The sequence below is a fragment of the Passer domesticus genome, chromosome 2 (genome assembly GCF_036417665.1).
Source record: "Passer domesticus isolate bPasDom1 chromosome 2, bPasDom1.hap1, whole genome shotgun sequence".
NCBI lineage: Eukaryota > Metazoa > Chordata > Aves > Passeriformes > Passeridae > Passer > Passer domesticus.
This window is the reverse complement of record NC_087475.1, coordinates 77,908,884-77,934,256: the sequence shown is the minus strand read 5'-3', so window position 1 is coordinate 77,934,256 and position 25,373 is coordinate 77,908,884. Positions and strand designations below refer to the sequence as shown.

The 25,373-nt window shown below is 34.6% G+C and overlaps 1 protein-coding gene across 4 annotated transcripts in view; it reads left to right on the top strand.

Annotated features, from left to right (window-relative positions):
- CNTN5 (contactin 5) overlaps positions 1-25,373 on the top strand; it is a 603,752-nt gene that overhangs the window by 268,199 nt on the left and 310,180 nt on the right. For all 4 annotated transcript variants that reach the window (XM_064409453.1, XM_064409454.1, XM_064409456.1 and 1 more), the window contains one exon: positions 21,337-21,467. In XM_064409453.1, coding sequence (XP_064265523.1) covers positions 21,413-21,467 — 55 coding nt within the window. In that variant the 5' untranslated portion in view covers positions 21,337-21,412. The remainder of the gene's footprint in view (positions 1-21,336; positions 21,468-25,373) is intronic.

The following is a 25,373-nucleotide window of genomic DNA, read 5'->3' as shown; positions in this document are numbered from 1 at the left end:
TTGCAAAAAAAATTTAAAATATTAATTTTTTTTAATTTTCTGTTCAACTGATCTTTTTAGCTGACAGTCATTCCAAAACTAAGTTCTCCATTGTCAAATTCTCTTTTGGCATCTCACAGTCTTAACATTTGCTGCTAACAATTGTTGGCAAGGAATATTTTTATTAGTAATATGCAAGAAGTATTTATTTTCCATAACATGTACTCTCAGCAGCAACAAAATAGCTACTTACCACTCTCTCTGGGGATTTCCACATTTCAAATAATACTGAAAAACACATGGACCTGTTGGAACGAGTCCACAAGAGGGTTACAAAGATGATCTGGATTACAGATAAAGAGGCTGCAGCACCTCTTCTATGAAGAAAGGCTGAGAGAGCTGGGCTTGTTGATCCTGGAGAAGGCTCCAGGGAGATCTTAAAACAACTTCTAGTATCTAGAGGGCTCAAACTGGAGAGGGACTTTTTACAAGGGCATGTAGTGATAGAACATGAGGTAAGGGCTTTAAACTGAAAGGGGCTGGTTTTAGACCAGATGTCCAGAAGAAATTCATTCCTGTGAGAGTGGTGAAGCACTGGGACACCTTGCCCAGACAGGATGCCCCATCCCTGGGAGTATTCAAGGCCAGGTTGGATGGGGCTCTGACAACCTGGCATAGTGGAAGGTGTCCATGTCCACAGCAGGAGGGTTGGAATGAGATGATCGTAACAGTCCTTTCCCAACTCAAGCTACTCTCCTATTTATGATGAATAGGGAGAAAATTTGTAAAGACCCAAACTTTTAAAATTACAATATCCTTATTACAATAACTTTCAACACTGACATTCTGAAGGGTTTTATTTGTCTAAAGTTTTGACTCTATTTCAAACTGTCAATAACTGTGAACTAATTTTTTTAAGGAAAAGTAATGTGAAAGCATCATTAATGTAAATGTAAATAAAAATAATTGTACATAAAAATAAAAATAACTCCTTCTCTTAGTGACTCTTAACTGTAACAGGCTATTTTATATACCTTATTTTTATCTCCAGTGTGTTTTCACTGTTTGTACTGTAGAAGATCTCACAAAAACTTTTCAGCTTGCAGATTTTTTGAGTTTTTAGCTGGAGTTTTTTCAGTTTAATCTACAAACCTTTAGTACCATTTTGCTATTTTGCCAGTTGTCAGTAATATATCTCTGTCAGCTCTATTCATAAAGAAAGCTGTTTCACCAATATCTTTATAAACCTCTCATACTCTATTGTAAAAAGGCAGGGACAGTAGTACATTTTCTGAGATTGGACAGTGCTCTGAGTATTGTATCAAATCTTCTTTCAGCATCACAATTCAGGTGTTTCCTATGGTTGATAGAAATTTCAGTGGTGTATTGCTTACTGGCTTAAAAAAACACTGCAAGAAAAATTCTATTTGCACTGTCATTAATTTAAACTCTTTATCTCTTAATAATCAAAATAGTGCCCTCCAAGACAATCTAGAATTTTGGTTTAGAAACACCATAATTCACATTTTCTAGACTTCACATATTCTATTTCTTTTTTTTTTTTTTTTTGCATAATCATCATATTCAAAAATCTATTGATATTTTAAAATGAAAATATATATTCTTTTTGAAAACTGACTATTGCATGTTTTGGCTTTTCTTTCTGCGTCCTGAATAGCAATGGATCTTGTTCTCTGAAAATATAATCCACTCCTTTTTAAAAGTGTTGGTTAGAAGATATTCTATGTTTAGCCTCTTTTGTTTTATTGGTGCATGGATAGATCTGTGTGCAGTCTTGTCCTTTACATTCATTTTTCCTACAGCTTTAATATTTGCACTTGTTTGTTTAAAAATAATTTTAACCCTTTTAACATATTTGACTTTGAAAAACTAGAGTATCCTAATTTCAAGAAAACAGAAGATTCATGTATGTGAATTCTGCTGTAGAAATCTGTTTACAATTATGACAATGTTCAGTGAGTAAGGCTTCCTTGATTCACAAAAGCAGTTCATGAATATGTGCCATGAACATTTTACAAATTTTTTTTACCCCCTGAATTGCACTTTCCTGCCTTTACCTTAGTTTGTGTATAAGTATTCATATTGATTATGAAAAGGAAAATACTCTCTCCTACAAAGTGCTGATACATTTTTAACACCTAGGATGGGAGAAAAAAATTGTCTCAGTCTTCTAGCATCTCTGCAGAAAAATTCTGGTACATGAAAAGTTAATCAATCTGTTCCTACTTCTTTGAAGAGCAACTAATTTCTGTAATGGATAAGGATGGCTGTTCAGTTATCTCTCCTCATAATCAGACAGAAGGCAATTAAATTCCTCCAGAATGCCCTAATAACAGCTTATTTTCCTCAGACAGAGCTGTTGACTGGTCTGGCTTCCCACCTTCTCCGTTGTTCATTCACTGATCAAATAGAAACTAACTGCAGGGACCTGTTACAAATTGAAGACAGTAATTTGTCATATATCTTATTTATTTAAGAGATCTTTTGAATAGATCTTCAATTAAATAATACTATAGGATCTGTATTTATCTATTTGATCTTGTATTTAAAAATAATCCTGACAAATATTGGTGTCACATTCATTAACAAAAAAAAAAACCAAAAACCAACAACAACAACAACAACCAAACAAAACAAAACAAAACAAAAAAAAACCAAAACAAAAAAACCCCAACTTTTTAGCTTTTTTAGTTTATAAAGTTATTAATTTAAGACAGCTTTCCAAGTGATGTTTTCCAATATGTTATCTGTACCAAGTTATGATTACAGTAAATATCTAGTCCTGATTAAAGCTGGCATCTTTAGTTGCAGCAGACATTTTGGCATTTGGAAATTACCCTCATCTGGTAATCTGCATTCAGAGCAAAATTTAATTTCTTTGGATGAATACATCAATTAAAGATTAAGTAGTATGTTTAGGCTCTGAATCTGTGCTTTGTATCTCTATCACAAAGACGCAATTTTCTTTAGATTTTCTATTGTTCCCTCTCCAAGGCTGCTGTGCAATATTTTTTGTTCCATGTTCTTCAGTAGATTTTCATTTCCTCTTAAACTGATGTTGAACTGCAGCTTCTCAATCTTACTTGTATAGCTCGATGAAAATTCATGCAGCTATTTTTGATTCTTCAAAGAGAAAATAATGTGACCAATGAGTGACGATGTGTTAGAGATGTCCAGTTAAAGTATAACCCTCTAAGATGCTCCTGAGTGCACTTCTGAAATGCTAATTGTGCTAGTTAGGTCCATTTAGGCAGGGGTTTGCTCAGTGTTCGCTCCCAGAAATAGTTTGTAAAATCAAAATAAATAAATAAAAAAATTATAATCAGAATACTGATGCTGATGTGCAGTAAATAAATTGTTTTTCTTGTCCCTCTAATATATAATATGTCCTTTGAAGTAAAGCCCCACCTATAGAGAATTTTCTCAAGTTAAACATCAGGCTTCCCCTGGGGCTGCGTGAACCTAAGACAAAATTACCTGCAGGTCTGGTAAGAAGCAGTAAATGTGGCAGGATCAGAAGGTTTCCCAGAGTAGGTGTACAGCTCGTGCTGGCTGCTGTGGTGGGTGTTTTGAAGTCTTGCACTGGAAGATCTGTAGAAGTATCTATTCACAGAGGGTGCTGTGTGTGCACCAGTTATGTCAACCCTTGCTGTCTGTGACCAAACAGTGGCAGCCAAAATATCTCGAGATTCATCATGTTAGGGTTTGTTTCTTCCTAGAGGTTATGTTTGCAGCTGGTCTCCTTATGATTTTTAGTGACAAAAGCCTATATAAAACTGTAGTCCAAAATAGCATTTAAAGGTGCATTATTTTCTCTTAATACAGTGTTTTCAGTTTCTCTTCAGATTTTCATGCTTTTATCTTCCATGTAATGTGATTTTCATTGTCATAATTCATTGCTAAAGGATTAGCAGAGGGAAAAAATCCAAGACAGCAGTGGCATAGATTACAAAGTCTGTCTTAAAGACTCCATGACTGTTCCCAATTATGAAAAAAATAATGTGCTAATAAGAACAGAAGATAGGACATCATTATTTAATTTTGATGGTTCAATTTATTTGTTTCTTTTTATCTGACCATGTTGATGCACATGGCTTACGAAGTGCTCTTCAAAGTAAGAGTTTGTGTATCTATCAATTTTCAAAGAATCAAAAAAGAGTTTATTATAGATAAAAATTGGGGAAGGGGGGCAAATTAGTCCCGTTTCTATTTAACCATGGGAAGATCTAGCCAGAGTAGCAACAAAAACAGTAAGGCTTTTCGCTTCTCTATAACAATCCCTACTGGGAGCAAAAATAAAGCTTGAATGTTTGATAAAATGGGGACAATCTTAGAATTTGTAGGAAGGAAGTGGGAAAGTTAGCAATCTGCCTAAGGAAAAATATATCCTAGAGAATATTTTTTTTTTTTTTTTTTAAGCCTGGGCCACTTTTAAGCAAATGGGTTTTTTGGACTCAATAAAGAGAAAGTCCTTGATATTCTTAATAGAAAAGACATTCAGACATGGTGATGTGGGTGGGTGGTTAAGGTTGTTTAAAAAATTAGTTCCTGTATCTCACTCTAACATACTTTTAAACATGTTTTAATGGCAATGTGTCATCACTGGGTGTTAGTGAAGATAATCAATGCAATATGTTCTTCAAGATTATTATGACAGTTAATTCATGGCTAAATAGATTATCTGATGTGTAAAAAAGAAAGAGCAGTTTTAGAGCTGGCACCCAATAAAGTATTTCATCTATGCTGTCATCTGGGGTTTTCTGATTGCTTTTTTCTTTTATTTTTCTCTACTAAACAAGAATCTTTGCATGATTTTTACAGGAACCTGGATTGATTAATGAAGTTGCTTTAGGTCATAATTCATTTTATTTAGAACAACTTATTTTAACCCTTGTTTATAACATCTCCGGTTATTTTATAGTCATTCTTAAGGAGGAACCAATAAAGCCTAAAACCTATCAAAGAAATAAATAATTAGAAGTACACTAAGTAGTTATAGTCTCTTCATGTTTTATTATAGGAAGAGCAAACACAGTTCTGCTTCTGGGAAGGCTAAACACCTTGATGTTTTAAATGTTAATAGTGTGAGTTTGAATAAGAACACTCGAAAGTCTGATGGTCACCACAATGATCAAGAAACCTGACCATGATGTGGGCAAATGCCCACAGAGTCATCAATTAAATTTAGTCTGTATGTGTCCTTGATTTCCTCAATTATTAGAACTGCATTATACATTTTACTGAGTAAATTAAGTTGATTTTTAAACAAGGTAGTTTAAATTACTTTGAATAAAAAGGAATAACTTTGAGAAGGCTTTCAAATTTGCAGCTCTACTTGAATTGTGTTGGATTCATTTCTCAGCAAGTGATGAAGCTAAGCCAATATTTTATTTCAAAAGGAAGAAATTTATATTTGCACACAAAAAGTTTATACTAGCTGAATAATGATCTTGCTGAAGAAAGAAAGATAAGACTTTTTGTGGGGGTTTTGTGCAAATTTAATATCTCTACCTGCAGGTCAGTTAATTTATTATTAAACATATATTTTTATAGCCTGCCCATGATCCCAGGAACTCCAACATAAAATTTACCCGTGCTTAGAGAAAATCTGTGTTGGAAAAGCTGTCTTTATTCTTAAAGTAAAAAAATAAGACCAGTAATATTGATGGATTTCATATAAACATCTCTACATTGCAATGAGGATGGCAAATAAAAATGTTTGAATGTTAGTGATAACAGGTTTACAGCTGTCCTAGGACATACCCATAGAATGATAAATGTGTCCAGGGACTTTGTATGGACTGTCTTTTGCAGTCAAAATTGTTCCTCAAAAAGCAAGATGAATGATATAGTCTCTTTAATCCATTCTGTTTTATCAATTTTCATAAAGACCAAAAAGGTAGACAGAGTTTACTTAGCAGAATGCCATGACGGCCCAGTTTAACCTCTATCAAAGATATGACAATCAAAGTCAAGTAATTGCATTTTAAGTGCTTTCTTTTAAATCCACATATTTCTTGTTTTCTTGCTTCTTATGACTGTGTTTCCATACTCTCTGCTGTTTAGTTTGTAATTCCATATGCCAAAGCACTGATTTAAAGATAAATGCTCAAATATATAATTTACTTCCAAGCTTGTCTTGATCTTTCCAATAATTTAAGTTTACATGTGGTAAGTTTGTCTCTGTTTGTTTGTGTAAAAAATAATACGTTTGAATAACTGAACACAGAGGAAAATAAACATTTTTATTTATGCATCTGTTCTTTAATAAACAAGCAATTTTTGCTGTTCTGGATTGCAGGTCGAATGTGTTGTCTTAAATATCAGCAATTATTTTTAGTACAGTAATTTACAGAAAATCTTTTAGTCATAGAATTTTGATAAATTAAATGTCATTTTTTTAAACTTTAAAATTAAATTTAAGTCTCAAAACTATTCTTGATCTACCATATCATTTTGCAAAAAAAACCCCCAAAACAAACAAAACCAAAACCAAATGTATTTTGGTATCTTAATTGTTTAGGTAAAACTAAAAACAAAACAAAACAAAACAAAAACAAAAACAAAAAAAACCTTTTTTTTTAAACACTATAGAAAAAAATAATTTCCTATAGATTATATTAGATGGATGGACATCTGGGCTTTAAACAGAAATGTTTAGGGTTAATAAAATCTTACCAAGTTAGATTTGTCAGTGTGTAAGACAAAGTAAATTTTAAATAATGTATATATATATATATATATATATACACACACCTACGTTCATGTACATCTGCATGTACATACCTTCATTCTTCTAACTTGCTCAAACCAAACCAGCTGGGACTGTTGTGACCCTACATAATGGTCTATGTCTCAGAAGCCAAACTGGACCTAAAGGCTCTTGAATTAGGAAAACCAAATGGCTAAGTAATGGTGGAGGGTGAAAGAGCCATGGATTTTATCTTCATGAGAAGGGGCAGGCAGAGGAATGGGAAAAGCATTGCCTGTAGGAGAGAGAGCCTGGTGCCAAAAATCTCTTGTGATTTGTGGATTTTCTTAATTTATTTTCAATGACTTTAAACTACTCTGTACATACCAATGTGTAAAAAATGGCGCATAAGGCACATTTATTGTGACACTTTATTATAAATCTGCTTGATTTCTTCAGATTTTATGCTTTATTTGTGGAAGAGAAAAAAGCAGATCTAGTAAACAGTGAGGCAACAAATAATGCATAACTTTCTAGTATATTACATGCAAATAATCAAGGGCAAAGATTGGCCTATAGAGGCCAAGAAACAAGGACATCTGGGGTTAAGACAGGCTACAGAAGTGTACATAGGATTGAGAGACACAGCAGATTTATTTTTGGATGTGTAGCTGTCTTCTAAAATTTAATCTGCTTGTTCTATGAAAACAGAAAATACTTGAGGGCAGAATGTCATGATCTGACTTTAATCATTCATCTCATTCAGTGATGGTCACATAAAATTTGCATTGTAAGAGAACAGCTGAGGAGATTGGTAAATTAAAATAAAAAAGAATGAAATTGAGCCAGCTAGCTCAAACCTGAAGTTTATGAGTAAGAAGAGGTATATTGCCTCCTTTCTTGTCCTTAGATTGCTTTTCCTTCACAGTGTCCCCCCTTCACCAAACTGAGATTATAGATTTGTTTTGTTTTCCTTATTCCCCACTTCCTCTGCAACTCTGAAAATGATCTTTCTTAAAACTGTGGCACTGCTGCTATGTTTAGCAAATCCTCAAATTTGCTAAACAAATAGCAAAGAGAAGGGTGAGATTCCTTCCCTCTGTCCCCTGTATAACATAATAATTAGACTAAATTTTTAGACATCTAGTGGATGGATGTGAAGGAACATCCAACTTCTGCCTTCTCATGGAGAAATCAGTCTCTAATTTTCTCATCAGCTGCTGCCATCTCTTGCTTATCTAATGCTTCCCTTCACCCCAGTTTGTTTGGGAAAAAGGAATTCAGTGAGGAAATAAGTAATTCTATTAAATGGATTAATTGTATGTATTTATTTACTCACAATATCAGTACATCCTTTTCTGAAGGTGATGAGTTTTCTCTTTTTATCTCTCCATAAACATTGTAAACACTTTGAATGACTGTAACATTATTTGGTTTCTTAATATCTTTCTCCTTAGTGAATAAATTGTCAGAAGAGATCCACTCATAATAATTGTTTTTAGTTGTTCTTCTGCAAGTTTATTTTTCTGAACTATTTACAAGGTGTAAATGTAGATGTGGTAAAACCAGTGGCAATATTTTCAAATTAGAGATTTTACCACTGGATGAGTCTTGTTTGCCGGAAATTTAAAATAATGACATGAGTAAGATGTTTCCCACACATTTGGTTAGTGTTCAGTCATGTGGTTTTAGTTTTGGATTTTCCTTAGGTGGGAGTTTATAATTTTTTATATACTTTCTGTGCTGAAGTGAAGGATTTGCAATTAGAGACTTTGTGTTAGAGATTTTATTTTATGGCCAAGCTAACATATTACTGTTTTCCTGTATAATTATCTATGAAGGATTATAAGATTTCTAAATTTCCTTTGTCCTTGATTAAGTCTGGTTAAATTTTTTAATTAGTTGACTTAGCATCTTATTAATGAAATTAATAATTATATTTAGTGAATAATTTATTGATTGTTTTAATTAATATAAAGTTTTTTCCTGTAGTAGATTAATGGATGGGTCCAAGGAGTCATAAATACAAAGACTACAAATAATACACTACTTACACTTAAAAACAGTATTCAAAACACAGACAATACCTGCCTCTCCATTTTCAGTAGTAATCTACATAACCATACTTAATGACATCCTCATACTTTTATTTCGAATAATTTTAAAATATTCTGACATAATGTGGATTGTAGAAAGAAAAGGAGTGAGCATGCTGGGGATTATTTTCTCTTTCAATTGCTCAGATACATTTTTAAGGAACTTGTCACAGTACTAAATTGCACAGATAAATCCTGTTAATTTTATGTATAAACTATTATAATTAGAGTCTAAGAGAACACTCAAGTTAAGAAGAATAGAAAGTATAACATCACATTTAACAAAAGGCATTATAAGGCTAATTTTGAGAGATTATTTTACTAATTCTCAAAAAGATACCTTTTTGGTATCTTCTTTCTTTGCTGCTGTGCATGAAACCTGTAAGGAAGAGCAAGAAGGTGACAAGGTGTCCTGAGACAGCATTCATTTTCAGATATAAGTGGCACTCTATCTATTAGCTATCCTGCTATTCCTCTTTGGCAGCACAGGTTAGAAATTGAATTGTAAAACACTTATGATTCCAACTAATTATCAGGGAGGGAAGAGAAGCACACATACAATTCTCAATTCCACCTTGGTTCCCTTATAACCACTAATCAGGACTGTGCCAAGGAGTTCTTGTCTCTTGGAAGAGGATGGCTGAACTTTTAATAAAGGCAGGCATCATTCCACATTTCTTCCAGAAGCAAAAAAAAAAAAAATCATCTTAAGTAGGTACAGTGATGGGTCTGACACTTCACTTCCTGTCAAACAAGTGAGTGAAAACTCTGTCCCAACAGAGCCTTCTCTTGGTAATTACTAGGATTTGTCAGCACTTGTCCAGCATGCACCAGTAGCCTCAGGCTTGTATTTTTGCACGATGCACTGGCAGAATTTCAGCACTCTAACAGCACAAGGTGCATCGTTTCTTCACTATATTTCACTGTATTTTGCTGAATTGATGCTCTTAGATTGTATTTCATAGACAGTATGAATTTACTAAAGTGAAGCATCTTCTACAGCAAGGAAAGTGCCACACTGTAAACTTTAAGCTGTGCGTAGTTTATGTTCTCACTTGTAAATTCTAAATTCTCTTCCTTCATAAATAGGAATAAAGAAAAAAATTTAAAAATAAATTTTCATCTGTCAGTGAACAAACACAACCTACAACCTACACTAACTAGATAAAAGACAGGGTTTTTGCAAGAAATGTTCTAATAGAATGAAAAAAACCTTGAGATCAATGGAAATAAGTGCAGTCAACACAATGAATGGCAATGCTCTCCGGAAACCAGAAAGAACCTCATGTCTTCTTTTAATCAAGGATGGTGTTCTCTCCCTTGGAAAAAACCCTTAAGAAATCATTTCAAAAATAAAACCCAAAAAAATGAAAAACCCTCAGGGCATATACTTCCACATCTCCTGGTAGAACTCTGACCACTTATTGAGATAATTAGGGAAATATTGGCAGTCTGTAGGGAGTGTTAAAGCAGTTCATCTTCATGACAGTAAATTCTATTTCAGCATACCGACAATACAAAATTATACTAAAACCCTTCATCCAGTTGACAGAGAATGTAGAAATGGTGAAAATGGTAGGGGACAAAGTGGGAAATAACTGGATCATTGCTGACTTTCATGAAGATCAGATAGTGCCAGTTTATGCAAAATTAACCTTAGGCTGAGTGTATTGTGTGGGCAGGATAATTAACCAGAAATATGCTCTTCTTTGGGCTGGGCTATATTTGTGTACAAATTTTGAATAGCGCAGAGATCTGATATTTGTTACACAGTACTCTGTGGCTGGAGCCTCTGGGCCAGATTCTGAACTGGTATATATTTCACAGCTGAATTCATAGCTACTGAAACATGAAAGCTTAGAGGGAAAATGAACTAACCACATGGTTTTGGTTTGGGTTTTGCTTGTTTGGTGGTTTTTGGTTTTTTTTGCTTGTTTTGGTTTGGTCTTTTTTGGGTGGGGTTTTTTTGGGTTTTTTGGGGTTTTTTGTTTTGTTTTGTTTTGTTTTCTGGTGGTTTTGTTTTGTTTTGTTTTGTTTTCTGTTTTTTGGTTTTTGTTGTTTGTTTTTTTAAGGGGGATATGTTTGTTTTTGTTGTGCTTGTTTGTTTATTGGTTGGGTGGTGGGGGGGGAGTAATACATAATGGTAACCTCCAAGGTGATGCTCAACCCAGAAATCCTGACTAAATTCCATTTACATGTGCACCAAACCAGACTTTGGACTTTCAGATTATGACATTCTTATTTTTTTAATCTTAAAACTGCCTGTTCTGTCAAGGAAAGAAAAAATCTGGCTGCTTCTTGAAAATATTGCATTTCAATACTCTAAAATTTATTAAAGGAAGGGCTGCCAACTTACACAGAAATCTCTGCAAGAAATTAAACTTCCACACATAGAGGGCTTGCAACTACTATTAGCACATTTTCTTGCAATATTAAATTAAATTATCTTGTGAAGAATAAACAAATGAGGAAGTGTTGGCACCACCACCTACTACAGAGCTATGCTAAGGTTTCCTCTAATTGTTTCTAAACTCAGAAATGACAAGGTCTCTGAACAGTATGCATGGGTAGATTTTATATCAGATCACTTATTTGAATATATGAAGAAACCTGAAATGCTCTAGTAGTGAGCTACTGTGATTGTAAATATTTACTGGGATTTTCCTTTAAATATCAGGAAAATAATCTCCACTGAAAAGAATGAAGGCAATAGTTACATGGAGACGACTATTTAAAAAAGTCAGACAGGGGGTATGCCCTCATGCTTTACCACTAATACTGCAGAAGGTTTTACATTATGGTGTCCTGGGCTTCAAATTAAATGTCAAATTCAATTTGCCACTCAAAACATGAAGTGTGTGACTGCCCTTAGAGGGATAACCTGACAGCACAATTTCATAATTGGTGTGTGCTCTAATGCTGAGTTAAAATATAAGAATAAATGTTATTTGACTGCAGTCATATCTTAATATGTAAAAATAAACAATCCATCTCTAGATAGGCTAAAATATATTTGGTTTAAATTCGAGCCCTTAGTAAATTTTGCTGGCTTTGCTTAAAATCTGTGGAAAAAGAATGTTGAATACCATATAATAACAGATAGAAACCTCCCTGATGGGATCATGCCAGCAGTTATGTCTTTATGTCTCTGACATTTAGCTTGTAATAAAATGAGATTTGCGAAAGAAAATGAAGAGGTGCTTATTCCACTTAGAGTACTTTATTTTTTTTTTCTTTCTATTCAGACAAGCTTGTGTTCTAATAATGAGATTTCTAATCCACTTTAATATCCTATCATTATATCTTAGTGAACTATCTGCCATATAAGTAATAATAATGAAGTATGTTTAAACATAAAAATGCATCCTTAAGCATCTAGACACTTTAAGTACTGGTTGTAATTAGAAACATAAGAATCACGTGCAATTAAATACGCTTGTAAAAAACCAGATATGTCTCTGTAGTACCAATCCATTTGTTGCATCATTAATATTCTGCAGTATGCCAGTTAAAAAATGCATTTTACTGTTCCAAATAGAAAATAGCTAAGAACAAAATTATTAACATTTAAACCACCACAACCAATACATAATAACAACTGAGTGTTTTAGGTGTCTTCTTATAATTAATTTTGTACATATGCATTTTCAAATTCTGCATCTTAATCTGCTCTCTAACACCTCTAACATTTCAAAGATGTCTTTTTATTGTATATTATACTATTTCCTGTCATGAGATGTGGCAACTATTAAATTTAATGAGTTTGTTGCAACAATTTAAGTGAAAAATAGTATTTTTGTTTATTTTTATTTGACTGTTTAGATTGAATTGAATTCGATAGTTCATTGAATTAGTATAGTTTAAAAAACATGCTCCGTTTTTAAAATACACTTACTGTTAAGACTTCCAAGAGTGTCTAATGTGACTTCCACCTCTTAAGTTTAGGAAATATCTAGCCTGTCTTGAATTGAAGACGTAGTGGCAGTGTTAGATTGGATTCAATGAACTTGAAGGCCCTTTCATGGAATCATAGAGTCATAGAAAGGTTTGGGTTGGAAGGGATGTTAATTTCCAACCTTCCTGCCATGAACCTTTCACTTGACAAGGTTGGACACAGCCCCACCCAACCTGGCCTTGAACATTCCAGGGATGGGGCAACTGCAACTCCTCTGGGAAAAAAAATTATTTTCAACGTAAATGATTATGTGATTCTATGATTTTGTGATTCTAACTTTTCAGCTATTTAATTATATATCATGATAAAATAGAATAGTTGACTAAAAATGGTCTTGTTACCTGGGGGCTGAACTAGTGTGAAATCTGCAACAGTCACTAGACAGGTAATAACTCAGAACTCACAAATAACATGTCAATACAAGTCTTTTTTTTAAATATAACTGTTATTTTTCTAATTTGTGGTTTGGCATTGAGTCAGACTTGTACCACATATGCACTGACAGAATGTTCACACACACCCATTTTGCAAACAAACCTCTCTGTGTCTTCCGTCCACTCTACACATGAAACAGCCTCTTGCACTCAGAACATGTAGCCGGCATCCTCCTCAGACAAGTGCTCTTCTGACAGCCTGAAAGCATCACATAAAGCCCAGAGATAGCAGCCAAGCAGAGTATTGAAGGATCTTGCTTTCCCTTAACACACCTTTGGAACCCTGCCTTGCACCTTCCTCATAAGAGAGGAAGAGAGATGAGTTGAACTTACAAGGCCACAGAGAGATTGTGCCTACTACTTCAGAGCAGTACACACAATCTCCAGGGCTTTATCCTTGTAACGAAATGAGTGAGGATCCTGGTATGTGTTATTAAAATGCATAATATAATTAGTCTGGCAGTTGCATTAAATTGAAGGCGTATGCTAGGCCTATTTATGCTGGTTGATGTACTAGATGTAGTGGCAGGTAAGGATATTTGCTTCACTGCAGTCATCTTCCCTCTTGGCAGTAGTTGACTGTTGCAGAAGAGAGGCAAAGATGAGCTACTCTTTATATGTTAGAGGTGGTTCTACCAAGTGCAGCAGAGAGACAAAATAACAGCAGCATCTTGCTGGTCCTCTCATTGACCTTAATCCCTTGTTTGACAGAGAAAAGATATTTCCAGATGTGATTACACTGGCACATATTACGATCTCTCAGAGGAATTTGGAAATAAACAAATGGGCCTGAAAAAACACAGCATATGAATATGCCTTTTTCCTTGCAATTTTTCACTGCAAATAAATCAAGCTTAATACAAAGAGGGCAGATTAAGAGCAGATTACTAACATGACCTACAATTCTATAGTTTCTCCCTGAACTTCTCAATTTCACTGAGGCATCTGTTGCACTTAATATTAAGTGCTTAAACATATTTCCTGTATAATTAAAGGAAAACACCAAGAAAAGACTATCATAGACAAAGAGTGATTTTATTCTAATTCAACTGAGATTGGGAGTTAAACAAACAGTTGAGTTTTTCACATGCAGTTGAAACTTCCATAAGCACTGGGAAAAAAACCCACGTGAAAACTGCTATCACTCAGCTTTAGCCATCTGAAAGTTAATTGAATAATTTAAGATAGCTGTCTTGGTCTCTGCTACAATCAGGTTTCCATCAGAGTTAGCAAAAAGAATGAGGTTGTTCATCTCATTTCAAAATAACTGTCAAAAATATTTGAATTCATTTTCCTTCAAGTTTTCTATTCCTCTTCATTTACAAACAAGAGAGCGCATAGACTTCATTTCTAAAGTGTCAAATTATACACAATTTTCCTCTTCTTTTCTTCCAATAAGATATGAATAATATTGTCAGAACTAAAACAAAAACAAACAAAAAAATTTGAAGAGTGTGTAATGACAGCTTTGAGAAATGACTGGTCATAAAGTTCATACAAGAAACCAAACAGCATAACTGTGGTACTTGTGACAAATTTTTTTTAATTCCAGCCCAGGCTTTAACAAATTTCAAAATCATGCTGCTGAGTGAATTCATGTTGCATTCACAATCCTAAATAAGAGAGCAAGGATTTTTTTAAACTGTTTCATCCCCAGCAGCTGCTTGTTCTCTGAAACGTAAGCTGTATTGTAGAAGACGTCAATCTGATTGGCAAATAGAGGGGAAAATTCACAAAAAATTTCCACTCCTACCCCTCTCAGGAGGTTCTTCCAACAGGTATTTTATTCACCAGAGAACAAGACCATGCCTTGTGTTGGGAGTAGCATCTTGAAGCTCCCTCAATGCCTGAAAGTAGACAGGAGTTCATGGTTTTAACTCTTCTCAGCACCCAGTACTTCAAGGTATATCCTGAGTCATTGGACTGCCTGTGCAGTACTCTAGCTTTTTCAAGCTTTATTCAAATTAATGTTGTCAAATAGAGCATCTCAGTGTTGCTGGTTTAGAGAAGCTGAGGACTCTTTCTGCCATCTTTGCTTGAGCACACCAAGACATTTTATGTCTGATTTGCAGTAAGAATGTCAAAGAGTATCTAGTTCAAATAGCATTGAACAATCCATCAAATAATTCAGCATAAACCACTTCTTGGTCAAGTGATTTTGTAAACCTCATCTAGACATATCAGTGGTTGGCTTGGTTAAAAAAATAATATTAGACACAATGCAAATGCAGTCAACTGGTTGAAATGTTAGAACGGGAGACATTCTGCATCATACATACAAACCTATTTTAAATATGTATGTGCAAATATATTAAAATACTATAAAATAATAAATATTTAATACAATATTAGTACAATATTAACTTTTTATTGTATGGGTATTGTTGGGTATTGTGCACAGCTTTCCAAACAAGTTTGATTCATCTGAATAATTCAGAATCACTTGGAATAATAGGTACTTTGAGATACCTATTCAGTACTAGCAATCAAATCTTTTGGTTTCTTTTTTAGAACAGTAGTTCAGATTTTCATTCACCAGTATAGAAATTGTGATTGATCATTATTTCAGAAAAAGTTAATTTGATTCTTTTGTAGAATAGCATTCTATGCTTCTTCCTAGACCTGGACTGGTGTCTTTGAAAACTTATTAGTATCATGAATAAAACAACAACAGCAACAACAAAACACATGCACAAACACAAAAAAAAAAACCCCAAACAAACAAACAAACAAAACAACAAAAAAAACCCCACAACAACAACCACAACAATAAAAAACCCTTATAAAAAATTAATTTAGATGTTGAATGTCTTGGTTGCTCACTAAAAGGAACCTGAAAAGGAAAGGTTCCATTGCAGAATAAACTTTAGTATTATTAACAGTAAATTGAGTGTTCATAAACAGCTTTGAATCTTTTTTAAATTAACTGCTAAATCTTGATCTTTATTAAATTTTCTTTACAATAGTTTGAACAATTACTGAAACTTTCAAATAAATGATCTTCCATTGGAGTAATAATCAATCCTATAAGATGCCTTGCTGTTTATCTTAGCTTAATATAATTTCTCTTTCATTTGCACTGCAACAAATTTCAGTGACATTTCATTGTATAGGTATCTACAGTATGACTTTTATCAAATATTAACTTAATATGGTTTTAGTAAACTTAAACCAATATAAAAATAGTATTGTCAAAAAGACTTTGGACTGGAGAAATAAAAAATATATTGAAAGCAAGCAGAGCCATGAACTCAATCAAGCATATTTATATTCTGTATAACTATGGTCTTTAATAATTGTGGCCTAATAATCAATTTTATATGTAAGTATTCATTAGGGAGATCTTTACAGACAAGCTTTTTTTTAAATTTCCAGCTAAGTTACTTCCTCTGTTCATTATGAGCTTTGTAACATCTGAGCCTTTGGTTTTCTAAAGCCTCTAATTCTCCGTGGACTGAGCATTAGAGGTCTGACACGCATGTGAACGAGGAAGACAGGCTAAATTGTTGTCTGCAACAATTCCATTCATATCCTCCAATTCCTGATTGCAGAAGAGGTTGTGCTGGGAAGCAGAGAGAGTTTGGTGTAGTTCAGAAGGCTTTAAAGTGTAAAAGAACTTTAAATTGTATCTTCAGGTAGACCTCTGTCTTCTTGCAAGACTATAACAAGCCTTTTAAAAGAAAGCCTAGTCAGTGATACTTAGCTTATTGCATTTATTGATTTCATAGGTTTGCCACTCTAAGTAAGGAATATTGTTAGCAGTTTCATTGTACCTTATGCCAACATCCTCCACTTACTAAATGTGATGAAAAGTGTTTCCTAATAATACTACCTAAAACAATCCAAGTATATTTGTTCTTCACGGCATATGCTCTTCTTTTTCTGTTTGGTTGTATGGATGGGAAAGGCTCAATTTCTAATTTTTTTCAGTTCCTGCTCTTCCAAGTCTATCTAGAACATCAGAATTGTGTATCAGTGGTGTTATTTCTTCATTACCTGTGAGCATATTTCTTTTTGGAAAGGAAAGGGAAAATGAGATTATTTGAACTTTCTTCTAATATATATTGATATAGGAAAAAAAATTTACAGAGAAAACTTTTATTTTTTGTGACAGCTTTTCCTCTGAGAAGTATAGTCACTGTAGACAAAGATTTGCTCCACTGCTTTGAGAGAGGATGTGGATTTAAGCAATCATCTCTTTCATGTTGCTACAATTAAATGGATAAATATGCACATGATGGAAAAGGGAAATTAGATAGTGATAAAGGAAGAAAGCACTTTGATATCAGTGTTACAGTATCTATGCTAAAGGCTTTGTTTTAAAAGTATTTTAATTTAAAAAAACAACAGACCCTTGCAGTTCCATTTAAATTTGTCTGAAGTGTCAGAAAACAAACATTAATGGTAGTAGATGCTATTATTACTTTTAGAGAGAGGAGGATTTTACTGGATCTGGTTCAAGCCTCTTCCACATTAGGGTTGGCAACACAGAATTAGTACTCATGCTCTCAATATTCACAAAGTGTGCTAGGAGTCAGAACCATGAGTAAATATCCATCCTGTCACTACCAGCCAAAGCAATTCATTAAATCATATTGAATGGTGAGGGCTTTAATAGGTTTTTTACAATTAGCACACGGAATTAAAAGAAATTGCAAAAATAATTTGGCAGAAATCCTGGGGAAAACAAAGGACTGGGTTAGTAATATGTGGAAATTGAGAACTGTTTCTAATTTTTGTGCTGGAAAAGAAGTTAGATAAATTACTTGCTGCACATTATATAAATCTGTATTTTAGATCACATTTTATACAAATTTCCTTCAGGGAAACTTCATGTCATTGGTATTAAGAAAAAAACAATTTACTGAAACTCCATTTATTGTAAAGAAATGAGAATAAGAACAGGACGGAATTAAAAAAATCAAGAGATGGTAGAGAGTCCATCTTTAAATTAAAAATCTGACTGTAGAGCTTTGTCAACTCAGGCTATTATGCAAAAGACATCTGTAAATATAGCATATTCCAGACAACTTAATTTTATTTTCTTGAAGAATGAAGCCAAGAAACTACTCTAAAGAAGCCAGTTGGATTTTTGGGAGGTCTTAATTTTTAACTGAGGAAAAAACCAGATACTGTTCAGCTGAAATTGTTTTAAAGTCCTTTTAAGCAGCACCTTCATCTGTGTTCTTGTGCATAAATTACTGTATATTCTGGTTTACAGTCATAAGATTAAAATGTATTTTTTTTTCTTTAAAGTATTCCTCACTCTGGGATAGTTATTTGTCATCCTGTTTCTGTTTTACCAATCATAACCTTTATTAACAGTCTAATCCAATAGGCACAGTAATACCTAGTAATAAAAACAGCAAAAATCTCACACTGTAATGCTGGAAAATTTGGTATATGTCTCCCTGTTCATGCTAGAGAAAAATCACCAAGTTTAAATAATTTCACTGTTACACAGTTATAAAAGTAGCTGAAAGGAAGTTAGGAAAAGAGGAAGAAGAAAAAGTAGTAAAGCTGGGGGCAGGGGGAGAAATCTCTGCTTTACTCTCTTTAACAGGTATGACCATGCGGGAAAATTTTAAATTTTAATGAAAATACTTATTTCCCAAAGGTCTGGCCTACAAAGAATGCTGAATGAGATAATTCACTAACCAAAGGAACACACTGACTGAAAAGCAGATTATCACTGAAGTGAAAAACAAAGGCAGAAGACATTAATAATTAATTGAGGAGCTTTCCTGTAGGGGTTTACATGAGTTACAAGCTCTATGTGGAAAGTCACTTGTCTACCAGATTGTTATGTTGTCTTTCAGGGTTGCTTATACCTATGTGTATGTCCAATATTGAGTTTCCCTGGTCTGAGTTACCTGAAAGGAAGTACAAATTCTAAATGGGATTTTTTATCTGTGTCGAAAAGCATATCTGCTGTGCTGTTTAAATGAAAGCTGACAAGCTACACCTTTATATTGTTGCAGGGATAACTGCCAGCAACATAAAGAGATGTCATCTTGTGCTCACACAGTGTGTCTCTCTATATGTGATGGAAAGACTGTCAAAACTTGTTACAACTAGAGATGCTCAGAGAGCAGTTGAAATAGAATCATCCAGCAGGAACCTATTTTTGCATTATGATTTATATTTTTATTTTTAGCAAGTGTGTAGAACTTTGCCTGTGTTCTCTTACTGTCAGGGTTCTAACAGAGAATAGGACCCCCAAAGCAGCAAATATGGCATGTAACTAAGCTGGTTGTAATCTGAAGGAATCATATTATCCCCAAAAGTGGTTTGATGGGGAATAAAGGATATTGTCTTTTGTCTTATAATTATGTCATATGCCATTGTTCTTTTAGTTATAAATCACAGCTTCTACTGATTGAAGATTCCTTGGTCTCCAATAAGAGGATCTCAGAGTCCTCCTGAATAGATATGATTAATTAAATGTATAAAATTAACTTTATGTTTGCAACTTGATGCTTTTCAAGTCAAAGACCAGAAGTACACATATGTCCGTACAAAACCAGCTGAACCTTCTCCTATTTTGGACTGACTTTTCAGACATTTGAATGCAAAATCTCTTGAGTTTCAATGTGGTAAAGTTGCTGACATTGTTAAAGTGATAGCTAAGAAGACAGCAATCAAAGATGAAGTGTGTCAAAATTGTTCATGTTATGGGACAGATAGGAATCACAAGTATGGGGAAGAGTAGGAGATGAGTATGAATAACATGTTTTGTGAAAGTGTTGATTGTTTCAAAGGTATTCATATATTATTCACACACTGAGCAAAGTTGAAGAAACTGGAATCTATTTCAATCCAGGTTGCAAGTAGTAAAAACACCTGGATTTTCCTAAAACATTTAAAAAATTGTTTATGCTAAATATACCAACATATTACTTTCAGGGAAGAAAAATCACATAATGGTTTGAGTCGAAAGGGGAGTATGCAGGTACCTACTTCAAAGCTTCTTCAAAAGCAGATTCACCTGGAACAGGTTGCACAGGATTGTGTCCAGGAGGGTCTTGAATATCTCCAGAGTAGGGGGCTCCACAACCTCTCTGAGCAGTCTGTTCCAGTGCTCTGCCACCACTCTCAGCCTTCCCTCACAAGAAAGATGCTCCAATCCCCTCATCATCTTCACTGCCTTCAGCTGAATCCTCTTCAGTATTGCTTGTCTTTCTTGTACTGCGGAGTCCAGAACTGGACACAGCACTCCAGATGTGCCTCACCAGGGCTGAATAGAGGGGCGGGATCACCCTCCTTGACCTGATGGCTCTTCCTAATGCAGCCCAGGATCCCCCTGGCTTTTTTGGCCACAAGGACACACTGCTGATTCATGGACAGCTTGTTGTCCACCAGGGCCCTCAGGTCCATCTCTGGAGAACTGCTTTCCAGCATGTCAGCTCCCAGCCTGTGCGGGGATTATTCCTCCACAGGTGCAAGACCCTGCATATGTCCTTTTTGACTTTCAGACAGTTCTCTGCCCATCTCTCCAGCCTGTTAAAGCCTTTCTGGAGGGCTGTACAGACCTTTGGGGTATCAGCCACTCGTCCCAGTTCTGTATCATCAGCAAACTTCCTGAGGGCTGCTTTCATTGATTAATAAGCTGAAGACAGCTGGACCCAGTACCAATCTCTGGGGAACTATAGGCTCTAACTAGACTCTGCACCACTGATCACAACACTCTGCCCTCCAGCCAAGTCTCAATTCACCTCACTGTTCACTCATCTCACCCACACTTCCACATGAGCTTTTTGAAACACTTGATACCAAAAATCAACGTACTTTCAGAAAAATAAGAACACGTCAAGTTATGTGCTTTGAATATGTTTGCTGTGAAAGATACGTGTACTATCTTCTAATGTTGGCTTTTTGGAAATTCAAAGATCCAAAGCACATGTAGTTTTAAGTGATATCCATATAATATATATACATAAATGCAGAGCACTGCCACACACATTTGAGCTATTAACACTGTTAACTGCTGGAGCAAAATCCCTCTGAGTATCTGTTGGGGTATCTGTTCCTGTGTACAGAAAGTCCTTTGCAACTAGACTTTTAATTGCATTAGGAAAAGTTTTGTCCCTTTAATTGTTTGTCATATTATTGAGAGATATTTTTAATTTTCCTAACAGAGATCTGTCTTTGTCCCAATAGGCTAAGCTTTAATTAAGAAACGTCAGCGTTGCTAACAACTGCACAAAGAGGGACGGAAGGACCTTTGTGACCAAGAATGTGGTTGTCATGGAAACTCTTGCTGTTTCTGTCACTCACTGGCTGTCTTTCAGGTAAATCAAAACAAAAAACCAGGAAAATTTTGCTTATAATTTTAAGGCTCTTAACTGCAAACAGAAATAGGAACATGTAAATGCATGATGGAAAAGATCAACATCATTATGAAAACTATGTGCCTGAGTGTGATGACCCACTCTTAAGGGAAGGAAGCCCTTAAGACTCAAAAATGCTCATTGGTCAAAAAAATGACAGAAGTGAGAGGGTCTGCAGAGAAGCATAGAGTATTATTAGTAAATTATACAATTGGCATGAAAATTGGCATGTTAGTCCCTGACCTGCTTTGTAGGCACGTGGCAGTGGGTCTTGGATCAAGGGGCAGGAGGGAGGGGAAAACAGAAGTTAAAGAGGTTCATCACAAAGGGAGAGACTAATCAAGGAGAGGAAAAGACAAAAAAGGGAGGAGAAGAAAGAGGAAAAATAAAAGTAATAATGGTACACCACCTCTCACTTTGGTGTCAATCCAGATGATGGGGATGACCATCCCGGACTCAGTGCCAACCCAGCTGAGGGGATGCCCATCCTATTTTCAGTGTCAATTGAAAACAGCAATCCAGTGACATCTGTGTGGCTGATGAGATGTCTAGGGTTCAATAGTCACTGCCTGGGCTTGGAGCTGGGTACCTTTTTGTAGAGAGTCTCCTTTACTCTGAAGACAAGTTTCTCACTTTCTCTGATAGTTACTTATCATGCACTGTTTTTTTAGGCCTTTCTAGAAATGGGTCTGAGAACTTCCAAAGTTCTGGTAGTCCCAATCTCACCTTATAGTCTATGTCTTCTTTCTGCCATTCATTACTGCACTCAGCTGTACTGCATTGTGGTTCATTCTCCCAGAAAAGTGCTGCCCTGTCTCCACCTCCAGAAAAACTCATTCTTTCTCAGACCCTGCTAGTACCAATAGTTGTTGGTTATTACCAAAATTTCATGTCTGTTATTTCTAAAAGCTCTTGCTTGTCTTCAGAGCCATATTGGTGTTTGATACACATTAGCCAATTATTTTCTGGAAACTGAGAGCTCAAAAAACCTCACTTTGGAGCACTGTTTATATGGTCAATAGGCAGTGGGCTTTAGTACTCATCAGTGCCTCATAACTGAGAGCTCAAAAGAGTCTCACTGTACATCACTTTTTATAAGATTGCAAGAGAGTGGGTTTTAGTCATAGTAATATTCTATCCTGGATGCAATTCAAGTTGGTAGCTTTCTTTGAAGGTTCAGCAACATAAATATTATTTCATTTGGATTTTTCAGGCAAGAAAAATAAGTTTCAAAGGCTGCTCTTAAAAAAAAAGAACTTGTGCTCTTCTGCGTCTGGGAAATAGACAGTGTTTCTGACACGCTGGAGAGAGCCTTAGTCCAGGTGCAGTTCTTCAAGGCCAAAGCCTAATGAGCATTTCTCAGACCACAGTGCAGCCTAAGGGTGGGTGGGAATGCAACTAAAGTCACCTCCTCTGGGCTTCTACACTGAGCACTAAAACTGCAAACATTTAGATTAAGATATTGACAAATGCTGTTCTTGTGTTAAGACATGATTATTGCATCTCAACAGTTACTAAGCTATTATTTTCCAAAATTCTTCCAAAATTTATTGAGTTTGTGTCATCACAAGAAGAAATTCAAAAGTCAGTGAATAAAACATCTCAATTTGTAACAATAAAATTTTATTTGATACAGGAATTTAATAATGGATGTGCCCATGGATATCAATGTACGTGCTCTGGATGCATACATGAAAAAGTCTATTCTAATCGGGTTTCCTTCTTGTAGCTATATTGTGTTATTTAAGTCTGTTGATTTTGGAAAGGGAAATTTATGTTTTCTTTATGCTGGACTGTCAGCCACATTATAAATATTAGTTTGTATTGCAAATGTTTGTATTTTGGTGATTCTAATAGTACTAGTACCATACAACCACCTCCTATTAATATAATTAATTTTTTAATTGATATTTATATTTTTATTGCTACAAATTGCAATAAATTTGATGCAAAATTCAGAAGGATGTCAGAAATTTAAATATAGGACTTCTTTTTAAGAATTTATTTCTTTTATCTTGAAATCATTGAGTTAAATGTCAACACTGGCAGAAGGTATTTTTCTGTGAAACTAATGTACCTGAGCCTGCAGTTGGTTTCACATAGCTAATATCTCCTTACTCTCAACTGCTCTTAGAGAAAATACCTGTAAAGTTTGCTCCAGATAGATTTGCCTGACCCTGTATAACACATTAATATGCTTCAAAATTTGGGCGACATATATCATATGCTGACAATTCTGTATCCTAAAATTGGATACACAGGAACAAGCTTCAGCTGTTTGCTGCAGGCATTGTTTAGGCACATACGTTCGAACAACATCTTGCAAAGACTTAAAAGCATTACCAGTGACTAATTCTAATATAGCATTAGAATGTGTAACTACTTGGGAATTTAAACTGAAAGTCAATATTTACAGAAGAATTTTATTTAAACATTATACCCTGAAAACTTTTGCCAGTCATTCAGCACCATATTTAAAATTGACTATTCCTCTCATCTGTTAATTTGTTACTTATATCTGATGGTTTCTAAAGCATTCATTTTTTGAATTTCATTCTGATCTGTGCTTCTTTTATGTTTATTCCATATTAATGCGGGAGATTTAACTTCCATAAGAATTTTTTTTAACTGCAGTGCTTGTTTTCACGGTGTTGAATATAATGTGATAAAATATATTTTTCACACCCACGGATAACATTTTAATCACTTCATGTGATTAAAAGTAATAGTAATAGTTATTCATTGTTTAATTTAATGTTATAAGAGCTGAAATTAACAAAATATAATGAAACTGGATTTGAAGCTATTTTAATAAGATCATCTGCATAACTAGCAACTTACTCTCTCCATAACTATAATATTTGATTACATCATCCTGCATTTGGAGATGTTTTTATATGGCAGCACTCATTACAATATGTTTACAACTGCAAATAGTTCATTCCTACAGCTGATGCAATTCAAGGTAGCCTGGTAAGTTTGATGCCTGAATGCACTGTTAACAACAGTGCAATAGATATTGATGGTGCTCCACGAAGATATTTCATTCAATTTCTGTTCTTCTAGGCTGTGTTAAAATTCAGTACTTACTTATCCATTTAATCATCATATCATGGGATCACTCCTAGCAGCAGGCAGTGTTTGGAAGAGAATACTACACTGCTGTATTGATTTTGCTGTGGTGAGGGAAATAATCCAAGGGAAGGGATGACCTCTCTAGTTTGTGTTGATCCCATTTCTATATAATTTTTATCTTAAAACTGACTCTGTTATTTTGAGTTGTGCTTAAGCTTGAATGTATGGAAGTGTGTCTAAGCTATATAGAAAGTAATATTTGAATGGCGAAAAACGTATTCTTTTCTGAACATAAAAATGGAGACTAAATTATGTCTCTTACTCTGGTTTAAGGCAAAGGTAGTCAGGGAGTACAGCTCACAGTTATACATTTAAATTGTAAAAAAATTCACTTTTATGAAATATTGATAATTAACAGATAAAAAGAAGATCTTAAGATTGATATGTTCTTTCTTATCTGTAGTACTGCCTTTCAAGACAAACTGGAATTGAAGAAGAATTAAGCTGTTGTTTTTAACCTAGGGACTGCCTCACTACTGAACTGACAGCTGGAATAAAAATGTTGATTTTTGGAGGGTTTTGGGGGGATAGTTTTTCTTTTCTGTTTCTTCCTCCTATGAAGATTTCTTGTAGAGAAAGACAGCGTGCTACAAAAGAATAGTTTTCTATGGGGGAAACTGTAAATATGAAATTCAGAGTAACTTTTAAAATCTGATTTGGTTACAGTAATACACAGAGATGCTCAGTTTCAATTTAATTTAAGTTCATCAGAATTATTCTGGGTGTATACTC